General features: G+C 30.8%; 1 protein-coding gene across 4 annotated transcripts; it reads right to left on the bottom strand.

Moving 5' to 3' along the window:
• Positions 1–493: 493 nt before the first annotated feature.
• On the bottom strand, positions 494–26,748 carry LOC134694651 (uncharacterized). Of its 4 annotated transcripts, none has more exons than XM_063555690.1 (2): positions 26,646–26,748; positions 494–1,181 (listed from the first exon to the last, which is right to left on the bottom strand). In XM_063555690.1, the coding sequence occupies exon 2, from the start codon at positions 1,168–1,170 to the stop codon at positions 757–759; it is 414 nt and encodes a 137-aa protein (XP_063411760.1). In that variant the 5' UTR covers positions 1,171–1,181; positions 26,646–26,748; the 3' UTR covers positions 494–756. The 4 variants fall into 4 exon arrangements, with proteins under 4 accessions (XP_063411760.1, XP_063411761.1, XP_063411764.1 ...); XM_063555691.1 differs by lacking the exon at positions 26,646–26,748 and adding an exon at positions 21,064–21,272; XM_063555694.1 differs by lacking the exon at positions 26,646–26,748 and adding an exon at positions 13,961–14,025.

Below are 26,748 nucleotides of genomic sequence, written 5' to 3'. Positions count from 1 at the left end.
CCCTTTATAAAAACAAAACGGTACTGAGAAAAAATCGTAAAGGTTTCAACAGACGACGAAAATTGATGATTAAGATAGAAGTAAATTCATAAAACACATTTAAACCTAACTAGCTGTTAGTGTTGGTATCAATGGAAGTAGTTTCTAAATGCTAACAGTATTGAAGACTTGCTCATTTTGATAGGTCACACGTTAAGATAGTCAGTAAGATAAATTTGTTTCATAGTGTTCTAGTGACCTTACATGGTATATATGGGGTCAGTAAATTCCATATGGGGATTCTAGCCTCGCTCTCATCCCATATGAAATTTACTGATCCCATGAATACCATATTAGGTCACTAGCACACTATGTAACTAATAATATTCAAACAAAGCTTCTTATGGTTAAAAGTCCTAGTATACAGTTCTCACAGTGCATGTTTATGATGTATACGGTGAATATACAGCTTAAAGATGTATTCTTGTACCAAAGACACTAAACAAACAAGAAAAAAAATATCCAATTTTATGCAGTATAGAATAGAAGTCTTTGACATGAAAATACTGCTGCTATCAATCTCTGGAATAAAAAGCACAAATATCTGCTAAGAAAATATTTAGCTATATGTCAAAAATATACATTTACAGATAAAATTGTTCATCTAAATATTGCATATTCTGTAAATTCCAATAAACGTTCAAGAATTATAGTAACTTGTAAAATCCTTCAATGTAATGTTGAATATATTTTTTTCTAAAATTGCCAACATGTAGTTTAATCCTCTGGATTCATTGGGTCCACATGATCCACATCACGAACGACTCTCATATTACTGGATCCTAAAACATATGACCTCTTTCCCCATCTGCCGCCTCCGAGTCCATAGTCAAGATCCCAGTCTCCTTGTCTTTTTTCTACACGTTCTAGGTCAGGCAACGATGACTTCTGATTTATTGAATCGTCAAGTGGCAAAAACAGACCAAAATATGTACTTTCATCCTCAATTTTCCGGTGCGATATGTCTGATGGTTTGGACGCCTGTTTTGATTCTATGTTTCTAATATTTTCTATAATATCTGCGAACTTGCCGATCGGTATATTTTCTATCCGACGATAGTCAAGTGGCAAGGCTAGAGTGAGTGCACAATGTGTGATAGTAAGTAAACATCCTAGTGTTGTTAACTCCATTTAGTTTATACCTGTTGAAAAATAAAAATATAATATAATACATATTTGATGCAAACAAAATTATCAAAAATTAAAAAAATGCATTACAACATAAAACCATATAGGACGACTTAGAACTTATGATTACACATTTACAAATTCACAAATGTTATTTTACTTTTCATAATTCATAATATATGTTTTTAATTTACAACAAATGGTCTATACAAAAAAATATTCTATATATGTGTCCACGTAAAATCTGAAGAAAGACAAATAACAATTGCAACACATGGTGCAGATAATCTGCAAGATGCGACAAAAGCACAATTTGTGGTAGTGTTAAATCAGTAGAACAATATACTATAAGGAATAACATATATCCTAGGAAAAGTGGTTAACGCAATGATTCAAATTTACTATGTTAGGCTATTAAACAGGTGTTGATCGTTGTTCTATATATGTCTCTACCTTGACATCTAATGTTTTGGTAGTCGCAGCCAGGTGTCATTCGAGGTCGAAAATATTTTTGATAATTTCTCTTTTTGTATTACGAAACTTGAATATCAATAACGTGTCGCCCCCTTTTTAATTTATTATTATTAAAGTATATTCAAAGTTGACGTCAATATTTATTTCAAGTCACTTGCTTAAAACGATTTACATTGAACAAATTGGTCTTCAAAAATAAACAATTATATATACCATCTATTTTAACATCTTAATAGTGCGAGTTAAAAAAAACACATTTAAAAAGACTTACGGTGGGGACATAACATCGAGATACAATAATATTGGTCGGGGTTTCTAATCATGTTACAGATATATTGCCAATTTAATATGAAGGCGTTAATTTATTTATTTTTCGCACTAAAAATCTTTGCTTTATCTCGATTAGTTTAATAACGACAGGTGTATCGCATTAACACAAAAAACCTCCGCATGTACTTTATAAAATCTTTATAACAGAGTAAAAAAAGGCCAGCACAAATTAAACAACAGAATAAGTACTTTACTTGTCCATTTCAATTCTTTATGTGGTCAAAGGTGCTCAAATAACTTTATGTTCTACATAAGCTGTACCAATTCAGGATTATAACTTGCTTTGAATTATTTTTCGTTTTGCTAATAAAAAAAAATATGTGTGCATACGGTTCATTATCGGCCCCTGTACTCAATTTTAGCAAATACTATTGAAACAGTAACGCGGTATTCCATAAAACACAGTTTGAGCAATTCATAAAGTAAATTTTCATAAATGATTTCAAACTGAAAAAAAATGTAAGTTGTATGTCCAACCATAAATAAGTCAATCTATATCAACCAGAAAAACCCGCCCATCACGCAACTGATTCACAAAAACGGTGTCATAAAAATCTTTAATATCAATAACTGTTAAACTCTAAAAATATATATTTGAAGGACAAAGACCACATAATTTGCGCTACAATCAGTTTTTACCAATGCTTATCGTCCTAATAAAAAACGGCGCATTCGTACAATGCATCTTTACATTTATTTTTTCTCTAACAAGATGTTATCGATCCTATGTTATCTGTAATTAAACTGTTTTATGAGAATTAATCAGTAAGAGTAAAATGTACTTTATGAATCTTGTTACATGTTCTATGATTATATCTTTTATCTTGGTATATTATATCATTGATATTCCTATTGAGATATGTCCAACAGTATTTAGATATTATTTATGTTATTTTATAAAATGTCCAGTAGAATTTCTTAAAGATCAGGTTGTATATAATAAAAATGCAATACTTCTACAAAGAGAGATAATTCCCAATATTATTTATAGATTTTCTAAAGATGAACAATAAACTTACACTTTAAGGCTTGTTTAGGTATTGTAAAAATTATGCAAACAGGGTATATGAAAAAATGTGAAGTCTAAACATAATTTAATGTATTTAGAAAAATAGAAATAAAGTCCGTAAACTTATAAAAAGGTTGCTTTATTTACGTCAATTAGAATATCTTCATTTGATATAAAAACAAAAATAAGAATACATGATGTGTCTACGATTTAAGCTAATACAATTGTGTAATAATACAAAAACTATGATTACCTTTTTTAAGCAACGATGCTGTAAGACAGTAAAACCTTTTTGTTGTTACCTTTGTCGCTTTGATGCTCTTTAACGTTAAAATTTTAATTTTGTGTTCTCTCCATTTTTAAATTCATATTCCTATATGTTGAATGTAGATTTTAACTTTTCGACACACTTTTCTCAAGTACAACAGAACACAATGACTTCAGTTTAGTCAACTTCATATGATTATATAGAGTGTCTGGACTTACTGTCAGACACCTACACCTTATTTTCCAATACTTCGAATAACCATTGTGGGTAGATAAGGCACGAACACGCGGTCATTCTTTTTAATGAAAAAAACCCAACAAACGTAACAGGTTGTTATTTACCTAATATATGTCTTTGAAGCAGAAATAAAAGAATTGATGAAATATATGTTAATAAAATGTCGTTCTTATTTGTGTTGTATTAGCAACGTGCGAAAACAATTCACGGTTCCATTTTCTACTCTATTGTTATTACTTAACAGTTATCACATATATCTTTTGTTGGGAAGGATAGTTATGATTGGGGACATTTGAAACAAAACTGAACAGAGCAAATTGTTTCAAATATATAGTTTTCACGTACAATATTTGTCCTTAATAAAGTAGCAACAAAAATAGTTACTCAAACAGTACCAGAAAAAAAATCAACAAATCACATACAGAATAAACAATTGATGTACACATGCATATTTACAGTGTTTGTTTCGTTAACACTTAAGCATAGGTAATAGGGTTTCATTTGTTTTTTTGTCTGCAATTTTATTTATATCAATGGTTACCATTTTGCTTAATGCATTTATATAACCTGTGATTGCCTACATATTTTGTGAACATGTTTAAATGTATACCAAAAAAGGTTAGAAAGGATCAGGTCATCTAACTATGGATCTTTCCGAAATCAAAGACTTATGTATGATGAACACCAGAATAAAAACAAATCAAACAAACAAGAACTTTGGCTAAGTGCACTAGACGCTTGTATGTTACATAACTACTTGAAAAAAATGTTTATTATCAATTTTAAAAGCACCGAAAATCATTTATTTCTAAACATTCGTGTTTAACAGACTGGCCATTTTTAATCAATCTATATAGATTGTACCCTCCGATGTGTCAAACTAGTTTACGAACAACACATAACAGTAAATTGTCGCATATAAGACCGGACGGGAAATAACCTTGCTGTCTTCAAAAACGAATCGGTCATCAGCAATCAGCAGCGGTATTAATAGATGATACCAGGATTTTAATTTTGTACGGCACACACATTTGTCGTATACAGACTCGTCAGTAACACACACACACAAAAAGGAAAAGATCGAATTATTTACAAAGTTGAATAGCGATAACCCGTATTCCAAAAGGGTTTGCCGAATAAAACCAAGGTAATCTATTTCTAGGGGAGAAAATCGTTAATATTTTGACACAGTTTTTAGTTTTTTAAATCATTTAATTTTACAGTTTTTACCATATCATTGTTAAATCATGTCAACGTTAAAGTTAGACAACTAGACTTGTAACACTCTTGAATGAGTTAACCTCCACTAGTAGTTGCATCGACCCGGTGACCGGTTACAAAATCAAAATGTATTTTTTAGTATCTAAATTTTTATATGTAAGACGCGTGATTTGTATACAAAAGACTAAAAACAAGGTTACCAATGTTATACGCATTTTAAAAAAAAATCTGTCTCTCAAAATTAATCTTATATATTTGTAAGGAATCGTGAGTAAGGTGCGTTTGAACCATTGTTGAGTCACCTTTATCATAAAATATGTTGAAAGTAAAATGTGACGTTATGATCTTTATGACATGGTTCATTTCATTATTTCAGAGGCTTTCATCTTAAATAAATTTATTAGTTTCTGTTAATGCACGTTTGTCAGGAATGCGCATCAGTAAGTCTATTGATGGCTATAGAAAACTGTAAAGGAATGCGACATTTCACGTGAAAGCATTTAAAAAACCAAGCAAAGATTTTATAAATTAAATTATGTTAACGTTATATATTATAAAAAGCAACAATCTAAAATAATAGAGGTGTGTTGATTTGATGGATGAGACCGTCAAGAGCATTGTAAAACATGAATTAAAACAATTCATGAATATTATATTCTAATCCATATGTCATTAAATTAAAAATGCATGAGACGTTCCTCTTTAATGATAGACTTGGTGACATTGTGTGTTTACTTGTGATCCATAGAATCACGTTTTAATTAAATCAACATGTGGATAATTATCTGTTTGGTGCTAGCTTTATTAAAGTGTACGTCTGAGGATATGGTATCATGTATAACAATCTAAATGAATACCGATACATATGATATTTTATTGGTGGCTAAATGTAATTATCGAATAAAACATGATTTCATCTATTAAATTTTGTCGAAGAAATTGTATGAATTCCGGTACATTATTACATTAGAAAAAACTTAAGTATGTTAACCTGCAGGTAACGAAGCTAAATTTACAAGGGCAAAAGGTAAAAATCTGAATCAAAGACATCAGTTTTTTAATTTTGTATGTCAGACGTGCGTTTCGTTTACAAAAGGCTCATCAATGACTTTCAAATAACAAAGTTTAAAAGACTAATAAAGTATGAAGTTGAAGAGCAATGGGTTGAATGATATAAAATAAAATTCTCAACCAAAGACATCATGCTTTCATATTTGTATGTTAGACGTGCGTTTCGTTTACAATAGACTCGTCAATGACGTTCGAATAACAAGTTGAAGAACATTGGGGTTAAATGACAATCATACATTTTTTTCTTTCAAAAATGAATATTTTAATCACATAAAAAATGGTAAATATAAATGTCATCTAACATTGGTATTAAAAATGTTTTAATTCTTCTTTTCAGTTAGAATCTTTGCTGACCTCATTGACCAAGCCAATTCATCTAATATAATATCATATCATGTATTATGAGGTCAATCAACTATCAAACATCTAGAGTGTACGATATTGAACTGGACACTTAACACATGTTTTATTAAGTATACGGAACCACAAAGCAGGAGAGACATAACCATTCACGCGTGTTTTAACGATAGTTCATATAGAGCCACGCCCTTTTCTTCGCTAGTTGTTGTGTGTAAATGGTGTCTGTTATAAAATATAAGTAAAAAAATGCAGCAAAATATCATTCTTAGTTTGTCTTCAACAAAAATAGTTCCAGAATGTGTCCTTGCAATATTTCCAAATCTTTTTAGTTTATTTTTCAACTTGCTTAAATCCTATTCAATAAAGATTTTTTAAGAAACTTCAGATATTTAAACCAGTCTGAGTTTCTGTCATAGATTTAAAAGTTACAACCACAAAACTGTAACAGAAGATGAACAATTTTGAGATCTTTTCTTACAATACGGTTTTTAAAAGTGGTATTTCGGACTTGTCGCGTTTGACGTACTAAATTATAATCCTGGTACCTTTGATAACTGATTAAAACAATATTGCAATATATTATTTGAATTAATCATGGTTATGTTGGTCTAATCAGTCTTCTGTTTTTCTATTTTTCCTGTCAAAAAATGTATCATGGAGATTTTTCACAGAAAGAACCACTATAAATACCAACTAGTATGATGATGATTAAAAATAGTACTCCTTCATTTTATGTCAAAAAAGGGATTACAAAGAACGGAACATAAATATGTTTCGTTCTTGTTTAACTTCTATTTCACCACAAACGACGGTATATAACTAAGTAAATGTATATTCTTAAACTATTACAAAGTAATACATTTAACTTTATAAACACTTATTTTAATAGGGGAAGAAATCAAAGGAAATTCAAACTCTAATGTCGACACCAAAATACGAGTAGAAAATGAAAAACGACAAACAAAACCCACAAAAGTCTACAAAACACTTATATATACTATGAGTTTTATTCAGAAAATAATAAAGACTGAGTAACAAGCACCCTTATCGATACTTGGGTGGATACCGACATATTTTTCTCCACATATTCCATCCGTGTCGATACTAATGGTTAAAACAATTCGAACTTATTTCTCATTCGGTGATGTCAAAATCAAGGAAATACTTTGTGGCATATACAAAAAGTTATGCATTTTAGTCAGATTAAAATATATATGTTATAAACAACTGCCAAAACAATTTTGTTATATCAGTAATATGTTTGAGATTATAAGGTGGCGATTTTACGATAAATAACTTCAATGGTTGTTACGGTGACGATGGTCTCCTTTGCGATTTGAGTAGAACAGGTTTCCCGGGATTTCGTGTAATGATATCTATGTTGTAAGTGACAAAACATCATGTCATTTTGATTACAAGATCAAATGTCTGTGTATAATGATTTCACAAGGGAGCTTACATGACGAATATCCAATATTAGTAGGAATGGTGTAATGTTTTTTCTGCAGTCTTGGTAAACATTTTAACACTTTTTTACACTGGCTTTCAGTAATTATTCATCAGGAGCAAGAGTAAAATCAGAATTGTCAATATGCAGATTATTCCCAATGAGCTCTTGACAGTTGGTGTAAGTGTGTGAAGATATTGTTAACAACATGTAGGACAAGTAACGGAGAGTTAGTTTAACATGTTTATTCCAAAATAAGATTTTACATACGCCATAAACCTTTCGGTTCTGCCAGTTTCAACTATCGTGTTGTTAGCGTAGAGATATGTTTATTTTGAAAAATAAATATTTTTGTCATTTTCATTAAACAATATATATCTATATCTATGTTGGTCATTTCTTGAAAAAATAAAGTTGATGAATTCTTACAGCTTGCCAAATTGAGTCTCGATTTAAGAGAACGTGTTTATCATATGAATAAATGAAATGTTCTAATTCTATTACTTCGTTTGATTATATTTGTAAATATTGGTAGATTGTTTTGAATCAGTTAACGATTCAAATAGTTTTATTAGCGTACATAATACATGATACTAATGAGGATATAGATTCAACAATGATTTACGTTATTGAGGATAACACTTGTGCAATTTGAGTACTCAGCAAGACCAAATGTTTCATTCTTGATTTGATTCTAAGTGAAAATAAAACAGGATGTTTATATATACAAATGAAAATTAAAGGAAACCAAACAAAAGGAAAAAAAATAGATACAAGATGAAAAAAATAAAGCAATAAAAACAAGAAACCGTATTATATAGTGAATAAGAATGAAGAACTTGTAGGATATGGATTATTAATACAGTATCTCGTGGTGACTCAAATTCTGAAGCTAGTTTAATTGTATAATGTTAAATTGTTACACAAATATAAATGCACAGGTACAGGTTGGGAAACATTATACAACTACAACTGACCATGTATTGAGCTGTAAAGACTGTGAATATTGTTTGGAATTGAGAATTACATATAAGTCTCGGTTCGATGTTTTTGTGCGCTTTGTATTTTCTATGAAATGTAAAACTGTATTCAAAATCAGACTTTTTCTGTTAGTAATGTTTCATTGTTAGATATTGTAAGATAATTTGAACCATTAGTCTCGGGTTTAACGCACTGACGTCTTTATTTCATAAAGCGGAAATCAAACTCTGTCCAGTTCCCTTGGTGATTGATTTAAAAAAAAAAAAACATTACATCGTGTGTTTTTTTTTTTAAATCTTCAAAAATATAAACCTTGATATTTCGTAAGTCAATACTTTAAATGACACTCTTGAAGGATATGAGTTATTGATACAGTATCTCGTGGTGACCAAAATTCTGAAACTAGTTTAATGTTATAATGTTTAATTGTTACATGTTAGAAGTAATGCTATAGGGGTTAAAGTCCACCAACTTAAATCAACCTACTTAAAACTTTGGTTATCAAAAACTGAAATGTTTGCTTCCTGGATATGACCATTGCTTCATTGAAGTGGGTGTTAAATTATGTTAAAGGTAGATTGAATTTTCACTTCGAAATCAATTTGTAGAAAGACAAAGACTATTGGATTAGTACGATCATAATTCTACTCAATGAACAATGTTATTAAACTAAAGTATGGCGACGAAAATGCAAAAATTCTTAACGATTGCAAGAATAATCAAGAGCCTTGCCTTGTTGATGTACAAAGCCTTGTTAAAGAAGAAGGACGAAAGATAACAGAGGGACAGTCAAACTCATAAATCGAAAAAAAAACAACTGACTGACAACGCCATGGCTAAAAATGAAAAGAAAAAACAGACAAACAATAGTACACATGACACAACATAGCAAACTAAGGAATTAACAACACGAACCCCGCCAAAAACTAGTAAATAGCCATATATATATATATCATAGCCAAACTTTTCAGTCAACGCTCGAGAACAAATGTCATATTTTGGTTTAATTATTCGAAGAATGTTTTGGTTTTACTTTAATATAATTGATGGCAAATGATAATTTCTTTTCTGTGACGTCAAACCGTTTCTTATGGACGATAAAAACACGAAACGTATGTACAAAAAAACTATTAATTACATGTAAAACCTATTTACTGACTCCGAGTTTATTTCTCTTAAACTAATATTGATCACAAATAAGTCTATGTAACTTCGTATACAATTATTTATAACATTGTCTTTTTCCCTTAGGGCAAAAAGCGAGCTTTACGTCCTCATTTTATAAAGATACTGTTTAAAATATATCAGATAAAAAATGCTTGTTGATATTTTTAAATGAAAATTTAAATAACGATGATGTAAAAGAACTTTCCTAGCATCATCACGCACAAGGCATCTATAGAGAAACGGTTACAGTTGACTATTTATAGATCTGTTATAGCTGTAAAAATTGTCTGTAATTCAAAACAGCATACAAACCCCTATTTGATGTTTTATATGCGGAAGCAAGCTGTGCGTCCTTATTTTACATAGATACTGTTTGAAATAAGTAAGATAAAAAACCACGTGTGTTGATAATTTAAAAATAAATCTAATATATACGAACAAATAACTTTTCTAGCATCATCATATCACGAACATAGCATCTTCAAATGTTCAGGTTGGGAAATGTTATATAATCATATCTGGAAATGTATGGAACAATACAAGATGTGAACATTGTTTGGCAATCACAATTACATATTAGTCTTGGCTTGAAGTTTCTGATGCGCTTTGTATTTTCTATGAAATGTAAAACTGTATCCAAAATCAGACTTTTTCTGTTAGTAATGGTATATTGTTAGATATTGTAGGATAATTTGAACCATAAGTCTCGGGTTAAACGCACCGGCGTCTTTAATTTATAATGCGGTAGAAAAACCTCTGTCCAGTCTCTTGGTGATTGATTTGAAAACTTAAAACGAGTATTTTTTCAAATACTTAACAAAATGTAGCCCCTAAGTTCATCGCTAGCAAAATCAATTCATGAGTATATGAATGTTAAAAGTATTATAACAAAAATACAAAATTCTAGACGGAAAGTCCAAAAATCAGATGATAGAAGCTACAATTTCCAAAAATATAAACAATTTTAAGGACATACAATCAGATGTCAATATACAGAATTACTTTCTACGGAATTTTTTCCAGTTGACAATGAATGTCCTTCCTATAAATGTTTCTTCTAGTGACGCAATTTACCCAGATTCTTTCATAACTGTTGTTTCGATTCATTTTTAGAAACATATTAGAAATTTATAGAGTGATATTTTCTTTCACTAGCCCCCAAGGGTGTCATTATTTAATATGTCACCGTTACGGTACAGGCATGATTAATGGCATATTATTCTTAGCTCCCTTTCGATAACTTAATATAGTAAGAGGAAACTAATGTTCCCAACTATTTCAGGCGACCTCAGATGACATTGACTAATTTTCTTTTTGGGTTACTTTTTGTTCGATAGGTAAACAAATGTACAAACGTGTCTGCGTATTTATACTGTCCTTCAAATGTATGTGTTTGGACATTCCTTGTTGAGTTAAATCCAGAAATCTCTGTTTTCTTTATAAGCCATTTCAAATTTGGCCATATGTTCAAAATTACGCCCAATTGTTGTAAACATCTTAATGAATTTCTAAGTCATCTGGTCTTTGGTGGAAATTGTTTCACTGGCAATCATAACACGTTTTCTTATTATCTATTTTATATATCATATGAAACTATATTGCAACCAAATTGATTTAAGATTGAAAGACAATCAGAGTGAAAGGGGAAAAAAATCTCTACCTGCGCTCGAAGGATTTTTCTTCAAGTATTCATATATAAATACCTCTTTTAACATATTTTTTTGCATATATCCAATTTTTTCTTGTAGTAATATGTTTTTTTTGAAAAAAATCAATCTCTCTTTTGCGATCTTCCCGATAGTTATATGATATTCTTAGCCGAAGTGTAAATGTACAATTTGAATTCTGTACCATCAATCCATCCAAGTTTCTGTGGCCATTTAACACCGTTTGTTTCTCGCAAAAGCAGGAGCAATAAAATGTGTATCCATTTAAATTATTAGAGGATGCCAGTTAAAATTGCAGTATATTGCACAGTATTTAATTTAGAACATTCAAAGAAATGATTAACAAAGTATGGAGAACTCTAAAATATGGTCACAATTTGAAATTGGAAAACTTTGTAAAATGATACGCATAAAATATAAACATATTTATATACTAATTTTGCAGTTTATAAGTTATCATCTTTCCATGACAATGGACAATGTATTTACACGTACTTTCTAAAAATAAGAGTAATATATTTGTCATTTAAAAGTGAATAACTCATAAACCTCAACTAGACCACGGCAAAAACAGAGACATTTGTAATTTTTAAACTCCAACTTCACGAGGTCCTTGTGTAACAAAAGCGGTTTTTTTTCAAGGAATGCCGTAGTCACGGAAATGAGTCTTTATTTGTATCAATTTAAACTCTAAGAAAGCAAACGATAAAAAAACCTAAGTCGCTAACAAAAACATAATCAAAAACGGTTAAAAAAATGAACAGCAATTGAAGTCATAATAAACGAGTGACCGGTGAAAAATAATATTATTCCAATTCTTGAACCAATGCATAATAACATCTTAAACTTAGTCTTCTGTGCACGATTTTATCATTTTTTTTCGCATAAATTTCGTATAATCGTCATTTTTTTTTCAATCGGTCAGTATTGTTGTGAAAATATGGTAGGTAATTAAACTTCGTGTTTTGAAGCCGAAGTTTAACGATTGTCACATGTTTGTCAACAAAAAAAAAGAGCATGGTTTGACATGAACCTTCATATAATAGTTTATTTTAAGGACATCCATTGGTATTGCGATCACCAGATTTGTACGAGATGGGTCAAACTGATGTCAATTTACAGACGGAAAACATGTCGGAGAATTGCTTCCTGGATGGAAGCGATTTAAACAAAGTCATCTTCTTCTAAATATGAACAAATTAAAAAATTTCTTCAGAAAAAAGTACATATAAGTTTAATAATGACAACTATCCGTTGATTTATAAAAAAACATATGCATTATTTTTTTTTAATTTGAGGTTTCATATGACTTTAAAGTACATGCTGCAACATATCACCTGTTTAGTGTGTTAAATACCATAACTAATTTTTTTAGAGTCTAAGAAAAAAGGGTTGTACAGCACTATCAATGATCAATGTAATGAAGTCAAGGTCAGATGAACCCTGTCAACAAATGCGAAACCTGTCTCTTACTGATCAGAAGGTTAAATTAAAGGATGCATGCATAAGGACACATAAAATGTGAATTATTATTGTTTTCCTAGAAAAAAATATTATATATAAGCAAAGTTTGTTTTTTGTTGCTTATCTTTTACAAAATTGAACCGAACTGGCTATTTGACGCTAAAGTTTTTTCAATATGATGCTTTTATTGACGTTTTGAAACAAAACTCATACTTTATTTTGAGTCAAATGGAAGCGTTTGTTTTAAATCAGCTAGTCTAGCTAGTCAACTAAACAGTTGTACCAGAATACATACTGCGTGCTAAATTACAATTGGAAATCAACAAAGTTGACGTTTCAATAAAGGAGTAGGTCCAGTAAGACTCCTTTGAGGTCCCAAAATATAACAAAATTGTTAAAATGGACACTTTTAGTTCTTTATTGGAAAGTTGAATGCTTCTGCTACATAAATATGGACTGATTTTGACAATACAATGAACATATATCGGGTATTAGCATCATGGAGCCATAAAAATTACTGAACTCATCATAATTTTAGCATTTTAGCTACATTCTAGACGGGTGAAAGTGGCCGCATTTGTGTTCATTCTTAATAGTGAAAGGTAAGTTTTATTTGATGATAATATCATATATAAAGGGTGAGGATGAACACGGATGCGGCCACTTTCAATTTTGACAAAAAACATTTGAAAAATGACATATTTTGGCATATTTGATAGATTTTTCATATATAAGGTTGCATCGGAGCGTTTTTAATGACTTATTCAGTTACAATCTTTCACACAAACTAATTGAATCAACTGAAATAGACATTTAAGTATTTAAAAAGTGTCTAAAAGCTTTCGTCAGATGAAACTGAAATTTGAGGCCAAATTCGGTCTTTACCGGACCTACTCATTTCAACATAAAAAAATCAACATCTATGAAAAATGAAAACTTGAATTATATCAGTTAAATGGATTAGTAACGTTTTGTTTTTAGTTATTTTGTTTTACATTTATTTGATCTAAAAAAAAGTTAATTTTACAATTCAGACGAGACTACATTTTTGTCGGAAACGAATAATGTGTACAAAATCATTTACAGCTTTAACATACCTATTCTTTCTGTTCGAATCTTCTTGCTTGTGTAACAAGCCTGTTTTATAGGTATTACGGTTTATTTCTCTCTTAATTAATCTTTTACCTTTACATGGGCGGGTTTTTAGTTTCTTTGACACCGATTCCAATTTCAACGCGTACATCACCAGCTATTTGAATAACAGGTACAATTTCAGTATTGAACTGAAATGTTTATTCAGCAAATCTCCAATCTTGTGAACACCTGATGAGTCGAATGTCAAACAAATTGGTTTATAAAAAATCTCGTCAAGTTACAATTTCCCCTCATTAAAGCATTTTCCACTTTTACTGGTAAAAATCATATAAAAAAACCTTCGTCATAACATTATACGATTCTCTTATTTTCTATGAACTCGACTAAAAATTCCATGAAGTTTACACTTAAATTCATTTTAGAATTGGTGTTTCTTTCAAGTGTATACCAAATGAAAGCAAGTGACGTTTTTTGGTCTTTGCAATATGGTTTTTAAATTTCTGAATTTGTCTTCTTCATATTGCCTCATTGGTCAAAATCGTAACTCAAATACTTTTACTCATTTTTGGGGTTACTGCATCAATTACAAGGAAAGTTGTATTTTAGATAATATTTTCTAGAGGGATTTAGTATGGTTAAACTTTTCCAACCAAATTGCCAATTAAAAATTTGGTACCAAAAATTGGAACACTCTGAAAATTGCCAGAAATGTTCTGTATAACATTGTGTGCATCATAAATAAACTGTGAAACTTGGCCAACCTCATGAGATGAACTGAAGGGTTTAAAAAAAGTACTCATAGCAAAATATATGAGAGTCCTTGTGCTTCCAATGGCAGTAAGAAATTATTTATACTATGGTTTTAAGATTTTATATGATATCGAAAACTTAGTTAGCTTCGACTGATCCAAGACATAAACGTGATATGAGTGATATCAATTAAAATACAATCGTGTGCTATGTAAAAATAAATTAGATATATATCCAGTAAAAATTTTCTTCCATCGTGTTCTTTAAAAAACAACTTACATATTCCAAACTTGTATATAAAACAATGCTTTTTAATTCACCAGCTTTCGTTTTCAATTTTAGAGTTACTTCTCTAATTATATACATGTGCGCGATTTTCTGTGTCAATAATAGGCATCTTGAACAATATTTAATTCTTGAATTCAGTTTTTAATACGGTCTAATACATTTTTTTAATTAATGTTTTACGTCACAAATTCAATGATTTTCCTCCTGTAATTTTCTCAATCAAATTATGACAAACTTCCTTAATTAAATAATTCTTAAACGTTTAAGAAAATGGATAGAAACAGTGAAGCAAGGATTATTTAATAATATCTATACAACAAGATGAGTTTGCCCAAGGTTAACATAAAACAATAAAGTTGTTGCAAACCAAGTTATGTCTTGTATTACGATAGAGTTTAATCAGGAATCACTGCAAATGAAATCAGATGGAAATTTGAAAATTTGATATGAGAAATAGAAGAAAAATTGACAAAAATACGTGAACAAATGTGCTAAAATATCAGATAAGAGATTTTATAGTAATTTCTAAAAACTTTAGATATCAGAAAATCAAGCCATTGAATTCTCTAAGGAAGCAAGGATGTGAACCTTATACGTTCGTTTGATTTAGAATAGCAGTCAGATGAAACATTGCTTTGTCTGCAAATGGTACTTGTCACATGAATGGATAAATATTAAACGACAGATCTCTACTGAGGATGACGGAACATTGGTCTCAGTATTGTCCAAAATATACAGACAATTCAGTCAATTTATAAAATTATTCTATCTGTTCACTATTCCATAATACTTCCACTTACAATCAAAAGATCATTAGATAAGAAAACTGAAAAATCAGAAATTATTGCGATGTTTTTATTACTAGTATTGAGAAAAATATTACAGAATTAAATGTAATAATTTAAACTCGCATTTTTATTTTTTTAAATGAATTAATTCTCAATATTGCAACAAATAAAATCGAATTTATGTCCAAATTGACGAATCGCAATAATAATAGAACGCAATAATTTCTAAAAGTACATCAAATCCTTTTCGGACTATGTTTTTTTTCGGTTTCAAACTGACATAATGTTCTTCAAATCGCGATATTTCCTTTTAGTTCTACTACAAACCATATAATTTCCAATATCATGTAAGTCTCTGAATATGTTACTGACCTTCGACACTGTGCTTATGCTCGGACATAAAACGCAGCTATTTTATTATCTTATACGCAGCTATCGTGTGCGTACGGAAATAAAAGAAAGTTCAATAAAACACAGAAAATAAGGTAACATGATAATAAATATTTCACTTTTACAGGAAAATGAGTTATGTTTACTGTTTGTGAGTCAAAACTAATTTAGAGTTGATAAGCAGAAAACTTTCAATCATAATATACATTGACTGACTCCTTAGTATCAAGTTCATTCATAAAAGTACTCCAATGATGAAGTCATTCACAAAGTCGATATGTGTTAGTGTTGTCATCCATATGATTTTGTGGTTGATTTAATTTACTACCATTGGTCTTCATTTCAGATCATTTCTAGATTTACAAACATTAGGAAGAAAAGCAATTGTTATTTTTGGCTTCATTTATAAAGGAGAAAAAAAATTGAGTTTGATAAGAATGGAATAAGACTTAAGATCTCGTTTCATTCACAACTCATATAAGATACCAAATATTGGCAATCATACCACATCTTCTTTTTTATATCTAGTTTATGACTATTTCAATTGCTCATACAAACAAATTGACCAAACACGAGTTTAATCATATACTCTGTGACCCCTGCATTGTTGAGGACATGTACGGTTACCTATTATTAGTAAAACATCTAGGGTATTTAAATTTCTGGTGAATAGTTGCCTCATTGGCAACATACCACATCTCCTAGCTTTTACATGGCACACTTAATGTGACAGAATCACCAAAAGTAATCAACTATAGTACACATAATGAAAACACTAATTTGAATATTATTTAAAATTTTATTACTTTCATTATGTAGTTAAAAACAGTAAACCACAAACAACCTAATGGGACTGGTTAATGTAGATGACGAAAAGTTACAAAAGAAAATAGAAAATGTTTACTTTATAACTCTATCGACATCGTAGAGAAGCATGTTATGAATTAACTATTGTGAAGAATCGTTTCATATCCATTTTAATCCATTCGTCATCTCTATATATTTACTTTTGAAGTATATATTTATTTATTTTTGTCATTGTGGTTGTTATTAAAACTAACCAGTCAATCGTTTAAATTTAATCGAATAGGATGGACGGCTTTATAACGGTTCATTCAAATAAGCGTTTTTGAATTTTCATATGCATTTGCAAAAACTGTAAAACTTCATGTTATACAAATTATTACGTTATGTTCTTAGGCCTCTATATCTAGCTCTTAAAAATATTATAATATAGCAATCCTGTAATCGAATTTGAAAATGTTGGAATAAGACTTAAGTGTTCATTTCCTTTACAACCCATGTAAGATACTAAAGTTTATAGTTAGTTTGTGACTATCTAAATTGCAAAAAAAAAAAAATCGAACAAACACGAGTTTAATCCATACATATACTGTGTGACCCCCCACCCCAAAAAAATTGTTGAGGACATGTACGGTTACCTATAATTAGTAAAAGATCTAGGGCAATTAAATTCTGATGGAAAGTTGGTTTAATGGCAATCAAACAAATTTCCTTACTTTTTCATGGCACACTAAATGAACAAGAATCACCAAAAGACGTAAACTGTAGTACTTATAAAGAAAACTCTTATTTAAATATGATTTATAAGGTCTAGCTACACAATTAATATTACTTTAATGGTGTAGTTAAAAAAAAGGTAAATCACAAATAAACTAATGAGACTGCTTAGATGACAAAAAATTGCAAGAGAAAAAGAAAAGGATTATGTAACTATATCGATATTGGAGAGGAATTTCATTTCATTTTTAAATGTTCTGTATTTGATTTTGATATTCGAAACAGCTGTGCTAAGTAAATAAATTAACGGTACCAATGTTCTTGCACCAGCTAGATGCGCATTTCGACAATATATGTCTCTTCAGTGATGCTCGTGGCCAAACTATTTGAAATCCAAAGCTTATATAAAAAATTAAGAGCTATAATCCAAAAGGTCCAAAAGGTATAGCCAAATCTGTGAAAGGAATCAGAGCTTCGCCTGAGGGAGATATATTCCATAATTGATAATAATTTCTAATGTTTTGTAACTGCAAATTTTAATAACACAAAAAATCCGTATTTTTATGCCAGTACCAAAGTACTGACTACTGGGCTGGTCCACCAGCAGAGGCATCGACCCAGTGGTAGTAATAAAATTAACGGTACCAATTTTCTCCCACCAGATACGCATTGCGACAAAATATGTCTCTTCAGTGATGCTCGTAGGTAAATGTAGAAACAAACCAAAATTGTTGAATTTCAGTTAACTGGCGAACATCAAAAGTCTATGTATAACAATGAGCATAACAACTTGTTCCAATTTATAAGGTAAATAATGAAATGCCTGTTTCGAGTTTAGAGTCTGTTATTTAGTGGTCTCCTGTTGCTTCTGAATATAAAGATCGTTTTTCGTTTTTTATTTTGTACGTAGACCAAGCCGTTAGTTTTCACGTTTGAGTTGTTTAATATTTGTCATTTCGGAGCATTTGATAGCTTGCTACTTTTACGGTGAATTATAATTAAATTTGGGCTTCTGTTGGCGAGTTATCTCAACGGCAAAATTATTACATCTTAAAAATTCCAACATGAAGGATCTCGTATTACATGTGTTTTAATGGTTTAAATGCCTATTAACTTATTTTGTCTCTTTGTGTTATGTTTACGACAAGGAAAGATACATGTAGATATAAGATACTACATTTATGAAAATTATATAAGGCATGATATGAATTAACTGTTGTGGAGAATCGTTTGATTTCCATTCTAATCCGTTCGTCATCTCTGTATTTACTTTTGAACTATATTTTCTTTGTAAGTTCAAACTTTATATATTTTGTTTTATGTTTAATACACTAACGTATCGGGTTTTTTTTGTCCCTGTGGTTGCTATTAAAACTAACCAGTCAATCGTTTAAATTTAATTAAATAGGATGGACCGCCGTTTATAACGGTTCAGTAAAATAATCGCTGTATCGTTGTGTAGAAAAGAAGGCTAATGTGCATATACCTTTGCAGAGAAAGCAAAACTTCATGTTATATTATATGTAAGAACCTCCTTACCTAGCTCTTAAAAATCAAGGACAGTTATTTTTATATGATATCGAATTGGCCTTTGACACCGAATGATCTAGCTTCTCTAAATATCTTTTAATAAATCGTTTTGATAATTAAAGGGACATTGGCTGTCAAATTCATATTCACCGATTTGACTCTTATTTGATTTATTATATATAACATACTAAAACGTAAATCCAAATTACAATATGTTTGAAATAAACAGTTAACAATGCATGTACTCGATAAATTATATCAGTATTTTATTCTACACGCCATCTATTTCACTCTTGCAATGACCTTCTGAGACTGTCAATGATCATATAACCCTTTATGAACATAACCATCAAAATAAATAGATAGCGAATTCGTGCAATTTGGTTTTTCTAGGTCTGTTTGACTGTTTGATAGGTTGAGAAATAAATAAGTTACCGTTTTAATCAGTACAAAAATGATTTATTATTGATCGAATCAGTCAACGTAAAGGTTCGCCTTTCTTTTACTTTCAATGTTCATTTCCCCCTTTTAACGGCTGAATACGACTTATGCTTACGGAGACACTATCTAGCTATTGTGTCGAAATAAAGGTCACACAAACACGGATTGAATGAGGTTGAATCATTCACTTGCAAGTAAATAATTCATCAAAGATGTTAAACTTTGTTAACTTATTGACAAAATTGATCAATATTGGCTGCTAAAAAGCGAATTATGAATAATCATTTCATTATTCAACTGATATTAATGATGGAAACAAAGGAAACAATATTCTATTTTTTTCACAACTCGTAGCGATTGTCCCTTGAATTAAGAAGTTAACGAAAATACAAATAATTTGATAAAACTATAGACTCTATAAAGCCTATGTCGCTTACCGTCATCTTCAACAGTAGTCCCTTTTTTGTAAAAAATCACATTTTGAAATGTAAACACTTTCAAGTTAGCATCAGTGGTAAGCATACGTTTGGATCAACCACCCGTCCAAAGCTACGCTTATCACCCCCGTTTTTGGATATGTCTTTATCCTCAATGCTCTTCAACTTTGTACTTGTTTGGCTTTATACATATTTTGATATGAGCGTCACTGATGAGTCTTGTAGACGAAACGCGCGTCTGGCGTACTAAATTATAATCCTGGTACCTTCGAAAGCTATTTAAACGCAGTCTTATTCCCCATTTCCATTCTCAATTTTATTTATAAGTTTTTGTGAGAAGTGATTTGTAGACGTTTATCTTTTTTGTCGTCTGCCTTTTTGATCATGGTATTGTGTAATTTGCTTCGACTATTTTATTGTCCAATTTGTATCTTCTGCATATATTTAATAGCATGTTTGTAATATCCTATAAACATCAAACTTTATATTGCCTCTTTTTATTTGGTTTACTCTTTAATTCAGATTTGATATTATTGTTATATTCCTTTCAAGTTTTCACAGACGGCATCGAAATGCTTTGGTCGACAATGGATTTTTATACTTACAACAATGTATTTTGTTTCAAATCGTTTTATATACTTAGTATGTAAGCATTTCAACACCGTAGAATGAAGATTCGACTTGAACTAAGTACTTTTAAATTTCTATATCTATGTTTTTCCCTTTTAATTATCTTCTTATTCTATACTTGTATGATATATCTTTCCAAAAGATAACTCTAAGCTTTCACATTAACAACATTCGATTTTAAACACGCTAACAGTTTAAGTTTTATCTTTGACACCAAAGGAAAAAACGAGTATAAACCACAAATCGTATCAAAGATAGGCTTATAAAATCAACAATTTAACAAAATGTTTGATAAAAACTTTGAAGTGAGGCACAAAAATTATAACTTACCTTAGTTTTTCGTATCACAGACAAATTATACGGCTTGAGTGATATGTATGAACAATTGAGATATCCGTTTTGATATCTTTATAATTGCGCCTTTTTTTTATAAAGTTGAACTCCTTCCCACAGTGAACCTACTATAATTTTTCAATCTACTCTACTCGGAACTCATTGATGCTCGTTATAAAGTTACTTCCGAACTCCCACTCCGCGCCAGTTTGTGGCAAAATTAAAAAGCCACGTGTCAGAAAAAGCCATAAATCTATTGATTTGGGGATAATCTGCGATTGGTTTTGTGTTTGATCAGGGAAGAAATTGTTTCTGTAAGGTATTGATGATGTTTAAATATCAAATGATCACCAGTGATGTGACAACAGATTAAATTGACGGTTTTATCAAATTATATTTTGGATTAATTCTTGCATGAACCGTTATGTTCCACAGCAAATCGTTTAACTTAATGTTATGGGTTTGGTCGGAATGAGGATACAGTAATTTTCGCAGCTTTAAATATATTTAGGGATAGAGTAGATAAAAATGTCTGTAATTGTCACCTATTGAAATATTGATATATATCATAATACATTATAAAAGACCTAATCATAAAAAAGTACAGTTATGCAGACAACACTGATGATATCGCTATTTAACAAATTCAATTTGAATGCCAATATTACACCTAACGTTTTTCTGTTTGTTATATAATAAAGATGTGGTATGGTTGCCAATGAGACAACTCTTAACAAGAGACAAAAGTAAAATCACAAAAATGCTGAACTCCGAGGAAAATACAAATAGGAAATTCCCTAATCGAAAACGAATGAATAACAACTGTCATATTCCTGACTTTACAGACATTTTCGTATGTAGAAAATGGTGGATTCAGTGGCGGATCTTGAGGGGAACCGTTTCAGTCCCGATTTAGTGATTCTCGATATACTAGTAATCATTTGTTTCAAGAGGGGCCCCCTACCCCACCCCAACCCAACTCCCACCCCCCTTACTTTGCCTCTGGAATGAACCTGGTTTTATAGCTAGCTCAACCATCACTTGTATGACAGTCGCATCAAATTCCATCATATTTATTACTTATGTTATTTCAACTGATCGGGCGGCGCTTACTTTTAATTTGCACAAGGACAGTCTATTATAAGATGTGTGTGATAAGGATAATTGCCGTTATAATTATTTATGATTTTTAATTACCTATCAGTGTCATTAAAGGAATTTACAGAAGAATGACTGGACACTTCTTTAATGAATCTATCATAAAACACATATCTATAGATGGACTGGTGTATCATAAGCGAACCGGTTAAACCCAGCCCAGTCAAGTGAAATAGATAGAGGAATACACATCAATTAACAACTGTACATTACCGTATGTCCGTCAACAATGAGCAAAGCCTATTTTGCATATAAAAGCTATAAAAGGCCAGCAATGACAAATAAAAAACAATCCAAATAAGAAACTAACGGCCTAAATTTTTGTACAGAAAATGAACGAAAAACAAATACATGTATTTAACACAGCAACATATGACAACCACTGAATTACAGGCTCATTGTCTTGGGACTGACACATACATACAGAATGTGGCTTGGTTTCATGGGATGGTACATTCAAATGGGTCTCTTTTGGTAGAATGCTACACAAACATAATACGTGTATAGCGGAAAACGTGTGATAGTATTTTTACTAGGACCATAGGCGGATCCAGAATAGGACAAAGAGGGCGTTCTTCCCCTAGTTAACCGCCAACTGCTTTTTGAAAATATCTTGTTTTCAGTGATTGATATTATTTTTCAATAGAAAAAAGTTAGTATTTATTACTTTTACGGGAATAACACCCCTTCCGAAATCCTGGGACCGTCCATGAGAAAATATGAAACGTATCTAGCATATAGTAGCAAGTCTAGCATTTGAATATTTTTCAATTTTTCGTCAAGTGAATTTTCCGAAAGTCGGAGTATAAAGTAAAGTCTGTTAATTTTTACTTATATTCACAGTTCCACAGGTCCTATTGTGAACTCTGAGGTTCTATATATAATTATGACCTATTTCTACACAGAGCATGACACTATAAATGCCCGAAGATGGTCTAGAACCGCAATGTTTACAGATTTTGTCATAATATATACATGTAATTACATAGAGAAATAAAGATTAAAGAACAAGGCCACCCTTGAATATATAGAAATAACAATTCATGTTGGTTAGAGACGTCCCTCGAAGCAAAATTTTACAAAACTTACCATTTTGTTTCAAAATTCATTCAACAGCAATAATCAGCTAGTGGTCATAAAATTTGTATTGCATTTATTTTTTCATGTATTTTAATGTCTTTGGTCAAACGGCAATGAAATAACATTGGCTATACATGATAACACAGTTATTGGAAGAGTTATTTCGTAGTGCATAATGGAAAGAGAAAAATAAACCCGCATCGGCTCTATATTTGATATGAAATGCGAAACAACAGAGTAAACTTATTTTCCAAAAATCTGTTGCAATATAATGCCACTATTTTCTCGTTTTTTATAATGAATTTTCTGTAAATGTTTTAACTATTAACCACACGTTTGTGATGAAATTGAAAGTCTTCTCATTAACGTTAAATACGCGGATAAAAACATTGCAACTATTGAAGTGTTCAGTTGAAAAGAGAGATAAAAGTTTGCAACTTATTTTTCCCGCTGAATGCTTGTGTAGTACACCAGAAACCGTCTATTTTTATTTAAATCATGTGATCCCTTAGAATTTTCAAAAGAAGTTGGATATGTTTTATATACAGTAAATTCTTTTGTTTACATTGTAAATTCCGTAATAATTGCCTGATTTTTCATATATATTAAGAAAAATTAGTCTATGTGAGTATCGCAATAAAAAGAGCTTGCTTTCTAATACTTGAAACATGCAGCTTTTCCTTATTTCGAAAAAAAATATATCTTGCATCTTTGTCCATTTATTTTCACAAAATTTCTTCCGCTATAAAGTAGTAGAGTTGCTAATTTTTCCATAGATAAAACATTCTACATAGATGTACAATAATTGACAGTTATAGATTAGTTACATACGGGTTCTATGTTTTATTATAAATAGCATCATTAAACTAAATCAAAGAGCCGTGGTGTAGTGGTTAGTGCATCGGACTACTAACCCAAAGGTTCCGGTTTCGATTTCCATTTGGGATGAAAATTTCAAGAACTCAATTTTCGGCTCTCCTTTGACACCATTTGCGAGTATGGTCTTGAGGAAACGATGATAGTCCGTAGGAACGGGACGATAAATGGCTGACCCGTGTTAAGAGAGATTCATATCTCTTGCACGTTAAAGACACCCTTGTAGATTTCGAAAGAGAGTAGGCTAATGCCGCTACAAGGCAGCACTCGCATCCGCAAATTGGGAAGGGATTTATATAAGTTGCAAAACTTGTTTCCCAATCACTGTAAATAAATATGTTTAAATCAAAACAAAGAAAATTTTGAAATGTATCAGTTTTAGTGGGGCTACTGCTCTGACCACACAAATGCTTATAATTGTATGCTATTTTCCATCAGATACTAAGACAAAATTCGAAAGAAACTTTAAATGGGCAAAGTAAAGTGATTTCAATGTGTTAAGCGTTAACGATTGATTTGTTTAACTTTAACATGGTTTTACAATTTAAGCTCACTATGAAAATGTCCATAGTTTCAAATTACAATCAAATAGACCTAATCTTTGTTAAAGTAATGGGTTACCACTGAGAAATCGAATGAACTGTCACCGTTCTTTGTTAAAGTAATGGGTTACCACTGAGAAATCGAATGAACTGTCACCGTTTAAATGTAATAGATAGCTAGTATAACGTATCATCATTTAACAGTAAGATAAACTATTTATAAAAATAAGGAGATGTGTTATTATTGAAAATGAGACAACTATCCACCACTGATCGTATAGCTCTTCAGATATAAAGTTATTTATAAAGGTTTCAAATTTGTGTTTATTTATCATTTCAATTTAAATTCTTTTGCGAGCATTCATTTTTTACAGTTGCCGGCCAACCGTAGCATTCATTTTTTACAGTTGACCAAACGCCCAATACACCCTTAAATTTTTGATAAGTTAATTGAAAAAAAATAGTTTATGATATTTTCTTAGAGTGGAGATCACTTCTAACCTCGCATCAAACCTGTCAGAATCTGGGACAGTATGTAGAACTGTCATCCTGACACCTTTCAGACAGTTCTCGCTAGAACAGTTCTAACCTAGAACTCGTTTAGTCAGTTCTACCTAAAACTGAGCAAATCTTTGGTTAGTTCTACGACTAGAACAGCTCTACTATTAGAACTAATCTGGTCAGTTCCACGACTAGAGTTGATTTAGTCAGTTCTATCCATAGAACTATAATTTGTTTACATTGAAATAAGTCAAAAGAATATAATATTTATTTAAAAATTCTCATCACAGTAAGATGCCCTAGCTGCAGTGACGTTAGAACTGTTCTACAATCCTGACATGTTTAGTCAGTTCTACGGCTTAAAACAGTTTTAGACAGTTCTGCTGACAGTTTTACGGTTGAAACTGATTTAGTCAGTAATGCTTATAGTTCTAGTGAGAAGTTAGAAGTGATATCCACTGTACATGGTTTTTTTAATTGTGCACCGATCGGTAAAGAACGCCTGAATTTGGCGTGATTGCAGTTCCTCCAGTTTTGATTTTTTTTTGTTTTTTTGTCATGTTGTCTGCTGTTTGTTATTATTTCTTTTGATCTTGTGGTGTTGACTCATGTCCTTTTTTTATATATATAATTGTTTCTTTTGCCTTTTGCCTTCATGATAATATATCACATTGTCTCCCGTTCATAATTACCATTATTGGCAGATTCCGGTACACCTATATATATACCTGCCGAGGTGTGCCGAATCCCAGAATTAGATGTAATGTTAGGTAATCATTAATGGTTATAAAAAGTGCAAAACTATTACCATATATTAATTTATAATTTTGTTCTTCAGTCAATGCTAGCGATAGCATCATTCAAAACAAATTATTATATTGCAGAATCATGACACATAATACTAGGTTTTGTTTGCTTCTGTGACATTTCTTTTAGACAACTTTTTCATTAATCAATTTTTTTCCTGAAGGAGTAACTCACGACGTTCTCATGGGCCTCTTTTTGTTTGAATTTTAATAAAGTACAGCTCCAAAAGTACACAAATCAGATATTATATTGTTAGTTATTCCTTATATCTACCGGGAAAAGGACATATTTTAACATTTATATACTTTGTGTTAAACAGACCAGACATACTGCATGCACCATGACAGATGTCACCGATGGAGCAGGATCTGCTTACCCTTTCTAAGAACCATGGGCTTACCCCGGTTTTAAGCGGGATTCATTTGGCTTAGTCTTTAGTTTTCTATAATGTGTTTTTCATACTGTTATTTGTCTTTCGTTGGCATTGTCAGTTTGAATTATATACGACTTTTAGAGTTTGAATATCTGGTATCGCCTGCCTCCCTTTAACTAAGAATACAAAACTACTATCAATATGAAATTGCCCTCTCTCAATAAAAAAAATTATAATTTTACCTTCTGTTATCAATCCTCTTCGGTTAAAAATTCCTTCATGATAGTGATGCTGAAAATGAAATATGTAAACGTAGAAAGCTATTCAACAAATCTATAGGAATAT

This window comes from Mytilus trossulus, chromosome 13 (genome assembly GCF_036588685.1).
Source record: "Mytilus trossulus isolate FHL-02 chromosome 13, PNRI_Mtr1.1.1.hap1, whole genome shotgun sequence".
NCBI lineage: Eukaryota > Metazoa > Mollusca > Bivalvia > Mytilida > Mytilidae > Mytilus > Mytilus trossulus.
The sequence above is the reverse complement of the archived record's forward strand: the minus strand, read 5'-3'. Positions and strand labels throughout refer to the sequence as shown.